Raw genomic sequence first — 10,487 nt, forward strand, 5'->3', positions numbered from 1 at the left:
CACAGGTTGCTAACTATTCTCTTATGAGGGAACTGGCCTATCTGTAGACAGGAACATAATTTGGTGATCTGGCATTGAGTTGATTAATCAACGCTGCTTCTCTAATTTCTTTTTTGTTTTTTGTTTTTTGGGCCACACACGGCGGTGCTCAGGGTTACTCCTGGCTGTCTGCTCAGAAATAGCTCCTGGCAGGCACGGGGGACCATATGGGACACCGGAATTCGAACCAACCACCTTAGGTTCTGGATCGGCTGCTTGCAAGGTAAACACCACTGTGCTATCTCTCCGGGCCCTGCTTCTCTAATTTCAACCTGGAAAACACAGTTGAATAAATTTTGTCTTTTTAAATGTCAGTCTGTTTATTTGACTTTTATTGTTTTTGGGACCATACCCAAGGGGTTCCTAATGGACTAATCTGGGTTATTCCTGGAATTTTAACAGATCATGCAGTACCAAGGATTAACCAAGACCTCAAGTACACAAAACATATAATCCAGCTTTTGAGTTCTGTTCTTCCTGGTCCTTAAATGTTATGTCTCAAAACAAGACTACATTTGAGGGCCCAGAGAGATAGCACAGGGTGTTTGCCTTGCAAGCAGCCGATCCAGGACCTAAGGTGGTTGGTTTGAATCCCGGTGTCCCATATGATCCCCTGTGCCTGCCAGGAGCTATTTCTGAGCAGACAGCCAGGAGTAACCCCTGAGCAAAGCCGGGTGTGGCCCAAAAACAAAAAAAAAAAAGACTACATTTGTTTCTTGCATCCAAACAAAGTAGGACAAGGGAAATGGCTCAAGTGGCAGAGTCATATGTAGCACATGACAAAGTACTGCATGAGTTTCCTTCCCAGGACCTCAAGCCTTTCCGATCTCACTGTCCTCCTCACCTCTTAACATTGCTTGATGTTAGCCCTGTTCATAGTAGCCTCATTAAAAAAAAAAAGAAGAAGAAGAAGAGGAGGAAGAGAAGGAGAAGAAGGAGAAGAAAGAAGGAGGAGGAGGAGAAAGAAGAAGAAGGAAGAAAAGAAGAAGAAGAAGAAGAAGAAGAAGAAGAAGAAGAGGAGGAGGAGGAGGAGGAGGAGGAGGAGGAGGAGGAGGAGGAGGGCCCAGAGAGATAGCACAGCAGTGCTTGCCTTGCAAGCAGCCGATCCAGGACCAAAGGTGGTTGGTTCGAATCCGGTGTCCATATGGTCCCCCGTGCCTGCCAGGAGCTATTTCTGAGCAGACAGCCAGGAGTAATGCCGGGCGTGACCCAAAAACAAACAAACAAAAAAAAAAGAAGAAGAAGAAGAAGAAGAAGAAGAGAAGAGAAGAGAAGAAGAGAAGAAGAAGAAGAAGAAGAAGAAGAAGAAGAGAAGAAGAAGAAGAAGAAGAAGAAGAAGAAGAAGAAGACGAAGAAAGAAGAAGAAGAAGAAGAAGAAGAAGACGAAGAAGAAGAAGAAGAAGAAGAAGAAGAAGAAGAAGAGAGAAGAAGAAGAAGAAGAAGAAGAAGAAGAAGAAGAAGAAGAAGAAGAAGAAGAAGAAGAGAAGAAGAAGAAAAGAAGAAGAAGAGAAGAAGAAGAAGAAGAAGAAGAAGAAGAAGAAGAAGAAAATAAAAGAATTACTATTTCCTGGGGCCAGAGAGATAATAGAGTGGGTAGTGCAGTAAGAAGAAGAAGAAGAAGAAGAAGAGAAGAAGAAGAAGAAGAAGAAGAAGAAGAAGAAGAAGAAGAAGAAAAGAAGAAGAAGAAGAAGAAGAAGAAGAAGAAGAAGAAGAAGAAGAAGAAGAAGAAGAAGAAGAAGAGAAGAAGAAGAAGAAGAAGAAGAAGAAGAAGAAAATAAAAGAATTACTATTTCCTGGGGCCAGAGAGATAATAGAGTGGGTAGTGCAGTTGCCTTGCATGTAGCCAAACCAGGTTTTTTGTTTGTTTGTTTGTTTTGTTTGTTTTTTGGGGTCACACCAGGCAGTGCTCAGGGGTTACTCCTGGCTCTACACTCAGAAATCGCTCCTGGCAGGCTCAGGGGACCATATGGGATGCCGGGATTCGAACCACTGACCTTCTGCAAGAGAGGCAAACGCCTTACCTCCATGCTATATCTTCGGCCCTGCCAATTCAGGTTTGATGCCATCCCATATGGTCCTGTGAGCATCACCAGGAATAATCCCTGAGTGCAGAGCTAGGAGTAAACTCTAAACACAGCACTCAGGGGTTTTCTGGCTCTACTCTAAGAAATCGCTCCTGGCAGGCTCGGAGGACCATATGGGATGCCAGGATTCGAACCATCTTTCTGCATGCAAGGCAAGCGCCCTACCTCCTATCTCTCCGGCCCCCCAAAATTATTTCCTATGTAATTAAATATCAAGAAAAAGGCTCAAGAAAACACTCACTACTGTGAAAATGTTACCTGATTGCCGTGCACAGAAGACACTCATTAGCATATGTGGTCATGTCACTTCCACAAACAGGGTTATAGTCTCTGGGACATCCTGGCAATTTATACTGTTCACAGTTCGCCTAGAAAACAGAAAGAGAAAACTTACAGAATAATTTGAGATAATCTCACCCAAGGACTCTGACCCAAGAGCAATAGAATAGCAGGTACAATGCCTACCTTGTACATGCTTGGGCCAGGTTCCATCCCTGGAACTCCAAAATGGCCCCTAGAGCACCATCAGGAGTGATTCCCGAGCACAGAGGCAGGATTAAACCCTTTGTTTTTGATTTTCTGGGTTTGTTTCTATTTTTTTTTGGGGGGGGTGGGCCACAGCAGAGCTCAGGGGTTACTCCTGGCTCTGTGCTCAGGAACTGCTCCTGGCAAGCAGGAGACCATATAACGAAGCCAGGGATCAAACCTGGGTTGGCCACATGCAAGGTAAATGCCTTACTCTGTATCATTCCAATTTTAGTATATGTGCTGCCAAAGCGAGCACGCAAATGCCCTACTCACTGTGCTATCACTCCAGCCCCAGGATTATATCCTTTGTGTGTCACAAAACACAAACAAAAAATAAAATTCTCAGGCCGGAGAGATAGCATAGCGGTAGGGCATTTGCCTTGCATGCAACCAATCCAGTACTAACGATGGTTTGAATCCCAGCATCCTATGTGATCCCCAAGCCTGCCAGGAGCAACTTCTGAGTGAGAGCCAGGAGTAGCCCCTGAGCACCACCAGGTGTGACTCCCCACCAAAAAATAAAAAGAAATTCTCATTACAAAATATACTAGTCCCAAGCATTCCTAGATTTACTAGGAATGATTTACTACTAGTTTTACTTTCCACCAAAAATATCTTTTTTTTTTGTTTTTTTTTTTTGTTTTTTGTTTTTTTTTTGGGTCACACCCGGTGGTGCTCAGGGGTTACTCCTGGATGTCTGCTCAGAAATAGCTCCTGGCAGGCACGGGGGACCTTATGGGGCACCGGGATTCCAACCAACCACCTTTGGTCCTGGATCGGCTGCTTGCAAGGCAAACGCCGCTGTGTTATCTCTCCGGGCCCCAAAAATATCTTTTTTTTTAAATGCAAAATTCAGATGCAACAGTTCAGTAACTACAGTGTAAAAGACAGTGGAAGATTGTATCTGGTTTATTTTTGTTGATATGTTTTTTTACTTATGCTCTGGGCCAAACCCAGTGGTGCTACTCTCACTTCGTGCTCAGACAACAAGCAGTGCCAATAATCAAATCCAAACCTCCTGCATGTGCTTCAACCAGAAGCATGATATCTCTCTTTATCTCTCTCTTCCTCTCTCTCCCTCTCCCCCCTTCTCTCTCCCTTTTCCCTCTCTCCTCCCTTCTGCCAGCCCTTGCCCCTCTCGAAGGTGAGCTGATTATTTGGAAGAGGAGGGCAAGGGAAGGGCTTGAGGCCACACCTGAAAATTCTTTGGAGCTAGCCCCTTGTTTGTTTTGTTTTTGGAAGTCACAGTATACCCTGCAGTGCTCAAGGGCTATTCCTAGCTCTACTTAGTGGTTGGCTAGGATATTATGTGGGGGCTCAGAAGGTCCAGAGGTACCACTCCTTTTCCCATTAGGCCATTCAGGACTGAGGTTCTAATGCTCAGTAATAAGCCATGCCATTCAGGTTCCACTGGTGTTAGGTGCCACAAGAACCACCTGTGGTACTGTAGGGCTACCAGAGCTACACATGGGAGTAACAAGAAAAAGTCCATAAGGAGAGGCTGGAGAGACAGCAGAGGGTCAAAGCATTTGCCTTACACAGAATCAACCCAGATTCAATCCCAAGCATAGCCAGGAGTAATTCTGGAGCACAGAGCCAGGAGTAAGTAATAGACACAGCATGGTGTGGCCAAAGTAATAATAACAATAATAATAGTAATAAAACCCTGAGGCTTTCAGGAACTGAAAATAACTCAAAATTTACCTCTTTCTTCTACATTAAAGGACATATCTGTCACCTCCTTTCCTTTTTTTTTTTTTTTTTTTGATTTTTGGGCCACACCCGACGTTGCTCAGGAGTTATTCCTGGCTGTCTGCTCAGAAATAGCTCCTAGCAGGCACGGGGGACCATATGGGACACCGGGATTCGAACCAACCATCTTTGGTCCTGGATTGGCTGCTTGCAAGGCAAACGCCGCTGTGCTATCTCTCCGGTGTCACCTCCTTTCTAAAGAAGCAGTCGAGTGTTCCAAAGTGTCTGATCTAGGGCAGAGCTAGCACAGGGGTAAGGCACCTGCCTTGCAAACAGCAAATCTCCCTGCACACTTCATATAATTCCAAAAGGGTCACTTCTCAGCAAATAGTCAAGAATGGCCTCTAAGAATTGCTTGGTGTAGTCCCCAAAACAATGATAATGAGTCAGTTCAGACCTAAAACCAGCCACCAAATCAATCTGCAGGGGCGCATGGGGGGGGGGGTCACTGTGCTAATAGTATGGTGCAAGCAGTTATCTACTTACTCTTTTGTAATCTGAAGCTTCATCAAAGGAAGAGCTCAATAAGTCTGCAGGAAGAAAATACATATTTAAAGTATAAGATGAAAGTCATTCTTAAGAGTTTTTTTCCGAGCCACATCCTACAACTCTCAGGGGTTACTCCTGGCTCTGTACTCAGAAATAGCTCCTGGCAGGCTTGGGGGAACATATGGGATGCCAGGAATCAAACCCGAGTCTGACCTGGGTCTGCCGTGTGCAAGACAAATGCCCTACCCTTGTGCCATCACTCTGGTCCCTACTCCAGCCCTTTTTCTTTTTTTTTTTTTTCTTTTTTTTTTTTTGGTTTTTGGGCCACACCCAGCGCTGCTCAAGGGTTACTCCTGGCTGTCTGCTCAGAAATAGCTCCTGGCAGGCATGGGGGACCATATGGGACACCGGGATTCGAACCAACCACCTTAGGTCCTGGATTGACTGCTTGCAAGGCAAACACCGCTGTGCTATCTCTCCGGGCCCTACTCCAGCCCTCTTTTTTTTTTTTTTTTTTTTTGGTTTTTGGGCCACACCCAGCGGTGCTCAGGGGTTACTCCTGGCTGTCTGCTCAGAAATAGCTCCTGGCAGGCACGGGGGACCATATGGGACACCCGGATTCGAACCAACCACCTTTGGTCCTGGATCGGCTGCTTGCAAGGCAAACGCCGCTGTGCTATCTCTCCGGGCCCCAGCCCTCTTAAGGGATTTTTTAAATCCAATTTGTGATTCAATTTAGATCCTTCCCCTTCACCAAGAATGTCTACCTTCTTTGAAACAAAGACATATTCTTCCCCTAAAGAGGGTATTCTGTCTTTTTCTGACAGAAGCTGCACTTGGTCTATTAAGCAGCCTTGTTGTGCTGGCAGAAAAGGCCTTTGGGGCATCGGCATATAAAGTCAGCCAAGGAGTGACAGCACAGAAGGTAGGGCGCTTGCACTTTTGCTTGCCTTGCAGCTAGCTTCTGATCAGGGTGGATCCTTGACATCCCATATGGGCACTCAAACATCTCCAGGAGTAATTCCTGAGTGCAGAGCCAGAAGTAATCCCTAAGCATCGCCTAATGTAACCCTCCCTCCCCACCACCGTCCAAAAAGCCAGCGAAAGTAACTTTTTAAGGGATAGTCCCCCTTTTTTAAGGCATAATTTCTTTGCCACCGAAAGTCCAGAGTGCCTAAACTCTAGCCCGGGGGCTTTTGCTGAACGACGATTCTGGGGAGGGGGGTCCCCAGGAAATGTATTTTTTCAGGGGCTCCCCCACCCCAGGAAATGTTTAAAGGAGGAGCTCCGAACGGCCAATAACGGGTGCGCGGATTGCACCCCCACACCAGCGTTCCTGGGGAGAAGAGGAAGAAGCCCCCCGAAAGGTGACCCAGGCGCTGCGGGGAACCTTTACCTGCCATGTTCCCGGAAAGGCACAGCAGCAGCAAGCACAGAGCCGCGATCGCCATCCTTCCTCCCGGCTTTCGGTCCTCCCCAAGTCCCAGCTGTCGTCGGGGCGCTCACTGCGCGTTCCGGGGAGCGCGTGACACACAAGGGGCGCGCAGGGGGCGGGCGCGGCCCGGAGACCAGTACCGGAGGCCGAAGCGAAGGGCCCACCCAGGTGGAGGTGGACGATTGGGGCGGACAGGAGAGGGGTGGGAGGGAGAGCTGGGCAGGGCTCACCCTCACCCCATGGTCCCCAGGAGAGAGGCTTCTAAGCTTTTCCATCTCTCTTGATCTCCAACCAGAATCTATGGGAACCCCTGGGCACACCATCCCGTTCTGCCACTTAGTGTCCAAACAGCTGTCCTAGCCTCTGCCTTTGAGCCTCTAAAGTGTCTCCTCCTGATTTGGCTAGGAAAAGATGACAGGCCTGACTGAGATCCTCTCCTGGGTGGGGATGCTAGAGAATGGTATTACCTACCAATTTCTTGACCTTTGGGAGAGGTCGAGACCACACACAAACTCAAAGGGACAGTTCACTGCTCCTTCCTTTTCCTTTTTTTTTTTTTTTTTTTTTTTTTTTTGCTTTTATTAATTATGACAACAAAGATGCAAAGAGAGAGGACAGGGTAAAGTTACAGTGGAAGCCCAATCACCCATAAGCAGAATTCTCGGTAGTCCCATCGATGATATCCCAGCCTTGATCTTTCAACCAAAGAAAATTAAGAAAAACAAAACTGAACCCATGTACAATACAATTAATTTGTCCCTCAAATCCCCAGTTGTATTACATACTATTTCTTAGCAGCACACAATATAATCCAAAGAGATTAGACTTATGTAACTCCTTAAACATTGAGGGCAAAGCACATTTATCTTGTTCCATGCACATGCTTACTAGTTCCCCCAGAGAATTTTCTCCACCTGACTTTTTTTTTAATACATTTATTTTGTGCTTCCTTAGGAGGTAGCCATGGCAGGTGAGGAGGACTCCATCCAGACTGAGATTCACCAACACTGGACAAGCCGGGACAACATAGAGGTGATCTCCAACAGCATCCAGAAAATCTCAGACTACCTCAAATCTTTCGACAAGTCCTGTCGTACGAGACTTGAAACACTCCACGAGAAACTGACTGTCCTGGAGCAGAAGATGGAGAACATCGAAGAACAGATGGCCAGAAGTGACGAACTCCTCACCTAGCCTTGGGCCCAGGCCACTGCTAGGCTAGAACGAACCTCCCTGGAAAAAGCTGTGGCCCTCAGCTCCTTCCCCTCAGCTTAAAGATCAGCAGGCCTTTTTTCTTGTGTCTTGTAGTTTTTTTATTTTTTTTTTGCTTTGTTATGTTTTCAAAAACTCCACCTTTGGGCTCTGCATCATACACTGGGCAAGTGAGGTGGCCTGCAGGTAACTGGGCCTATTACCTATTACCTTATCCATCACATTATGTAAAACTCCTGGTTGATGCCTACGAAAGGTTCAGAACCAAACACCTGTGACTCATAAGATACTCACCTGCCTATTCGGCCACATAGTGTCCAAACAGCTGTCCTAGCCTCTGCCTTTGAGCCTCTAAAGTGTCTCCTCCTGATTTGGGTAGGAAAAGATGTCAGGCCTGACCGAGTCCCAGTCCTGGTGGGTCAGGGAGGTGCCAGAGAATGGTATTACCTACCAATTTCTTGACTTTTGGGAGAGGTCGAGGCTACACACCACCTAAACTCGAAGGGACAGTTCACTGTTCATATTTCTCCATTCATCTCACCTTAACTCAAAATAAATCATGGGGTCAGAGAGAGAGTATAGGGATAAGGATTTTGCCTTGCATGTGGCTGACCTAGATGAATTCCCCATACTGCATGTAGTCCCTTTAGCACTACCAAGTTTGACCCCTAAACAGACTCAGGACTAGCCCTGAGCACTGACCACATATTTGGATATTATGCTACACCTTGAAGCACCAAAAAGAAAGTGAGTTTTAACCTGATTACTATATTCCCAACACTTGAAAGATGCCTTCACTTGTTAGTATCTCAACAGATAATGAAGACCAGAGACTTTAATTCAACTGTAGAGTACTTGCCATGCATGAATGAGGCCCTGCATCTGCTTCCCAGCACTAGTAAGGAAAAAATGAAATATATGGAATAAATGAATGAATGAGGAGTCTTAGGAAGTCTAGATCTTAGTTTTTTAAACATAATGAGTCACATGGAATAAACCACTAGTGTACTTGATCAGAATGGCTATTTGATTAATATTCAACCTTAAATTCTTAAATTTAAATTAAATTCTTCAATGTATTTATTTTTTACAGCAGAATTTGACATAACTGTGAAGAGTTTTGCACTTAAATACTTGCTCTGCAAGTTACTGAACAATGAAATTCTGCTTTTGCCTTCTCCCTATAAAATGGCTATCATAAAAATAGAATCTTGTTTTGGGTGAGATCAGTTACATAAAGAATTTGGGATACAATATGCTGAGGGAAAAGTTATTCGATTCCTAGGCAACCAGACACCTGCTCCTAACTCAAGTCACAGTGACCATTGTGTTGTCACAAAGCCAGGCAAGGCCAGCCTCAAGGCAGTGATGTTCAAATTTTCTCATACTTCTGTAACTCTAGTGCTCGCTTCAGTTCCCAGCAGTAGCACAGAAAATGTTGAGTTCACGATTCCTGAAAAATGGTCAACATCAGACAAAAGGAGACTATCTGGGATCAGAAATAGGAATCTACACCAAAGTTAGGTCAAGAGAATTAGTACAGCCATTAGTACAGCAAGGTTCAACCAATAAATTAGAACATGGATCTGGAGATAGTACAGCAAACAGGACACAGAGTACAGAGCAAGGAGTAAACCCTGACCACAGTCAGGTATGGCAAAAAGAAAATGTTTTTAATTCCAATATAGAGCAAAAGATTCCATGCAAGAGTAGTTGAAAATGATAGTTTTAGTTCAAATGTGTCTTACAATCATTGAGATGAAATTCTTAAAGGGTAAAGTTTAAGAATTGGTTAATAATAAGAGAGAAATAAAAGCAAATATAAAAGATAATTATGGGCCCGGAGAGATAGCACAGCGGTGTTTGCGTTGCAAGCAGCCGATCCAGGACCAAAGGTGGTTGGTTCGAATCCGGGTGTCCCATATGGTCCCCCTGTGCCTGCCAGGAGCTATTTCTGAGCAGACAGCCAGGAGTAACCCCTGAGCACCACCAGGTGTAACCCAAAAAAAAAAAAAAAAAGATAATTATGATTTCAAGAAAAACAAATTGTTCAAGGACTAGAGATAAGGTTCACTGGTAGAGTACATATTCCTACGCATAAAACCTTGGGCTCAGTTTCCAGAACTGCAGGAATTTTTTGCTCACAAGTAAACACTGATTACTGGTCTAATCAAAATGACAATGACCTACTTCAAAACGATGGGATAAAAACATAAGTGAACATAATTGGTGGAAGTAATAGCAAGTGAGAATTAAATCCTTTATTTGGGGGGCCGGAGTGATAGCAGAGCAGTAGGGCATTTGCCTTGCATGTGGTGGATATGGCATCCCATATGGTCCCCCAAGCCTCCCAGGGATGATTTCTGAGCACAGAGCCAGGAGTAACCTCTGAGCACTTTCGAGTGTGGCCCAAAAACAAAAAAAAAATTTTTTTTGATAACTTATTTGAGGTGGGAGAAGAAGTGTTTAGTTATACCCAGAGTGCTCTGGGTATAGTCTAGCTCTGCACAGGGATTATACCTAGAGGTGCAAGGGGACCATATGTGATTCAGGAGATTCAAATCATGTTGGAATAAATGAATGAATATGTTCTGTCCAGTCCCATAAAGAGTTTTGTGGGTTGTTTTTTAGTTTTGAAAGGGTTTACTGTTTTTGAAACACACTTTTTTTTTTTTTTTTTTTTTTTTGGTTTTTGGGCCACACCCTGCGTTGCTCAGGGGTTACTTCTGGCTGTCTGCTCAGAAATAGCTCCTGGCAGGCACGGGGGACCATATGGGACACCGGGATTCGAACCAACCACCTTAGGTCCTGGATGGGCTGCTTGCAAGGCAAACGCCGCTGTGCTATCTCTCCGGGCCCGAACACACTTGTTCTTACTCCTGGCTCAGGGGTCAAATTTAGTGGACTCAAAGGACCATATAAGATGCCAGGAACTAAACTCAGGTTAG

General features: G+C 45.1%; 1 protein-coding gene across 1 annotated transcript in view; it reads right to left on the bottom strand.

Annotated features, from left to right (window-relative positions):
* The window catches only part of SPINK2 (serine peptidase inhibitor Kazal type 2), a 9,879-nt gene extending 3,523 nt beyond the window's left edge, over window positions 1–6,356 (bottom strand). Inside the window, exons 1-3 of the mRNA XM_049789954.1 lie at window positions 6,289–6,356; window positions 4,890–4,933; window positions 2,382–2,491 (exon numbers count right to left, since the gene is read on the bottom strand). Coding sequence (XP_049645911.1) covers window positions 2,382–2,491; window positions 4,890–4,933; window positions 6,289–6,343 — 209 coding nt within the window. The 5' untranslated portion in view covers window positions 6,344–6,356. The remainder of the gene's footprint in view (window positions 1–2,381; window positions 2,492–4,889; window positions 4,934–6,288) is intronic.
* Window positions 6,357–10,487: the final 4,131 nt, after the last annotated feature.

This window comes from Suncus etruscus, chromosome 16, assembly GCF_024139225.1.
Source record: "Suncus etruscus isolate mSunEtr1 chromosome 16, mSunEtr1.pri.cur, whole genome shotgun sequence".
In the NCBI taxonomy this organism is placed as follows: Eukaryota; Metazoa; Chordata; class Mammalia; order Eulipotyphla; family Soricidae; genus Suncus; species Suncus etruscus.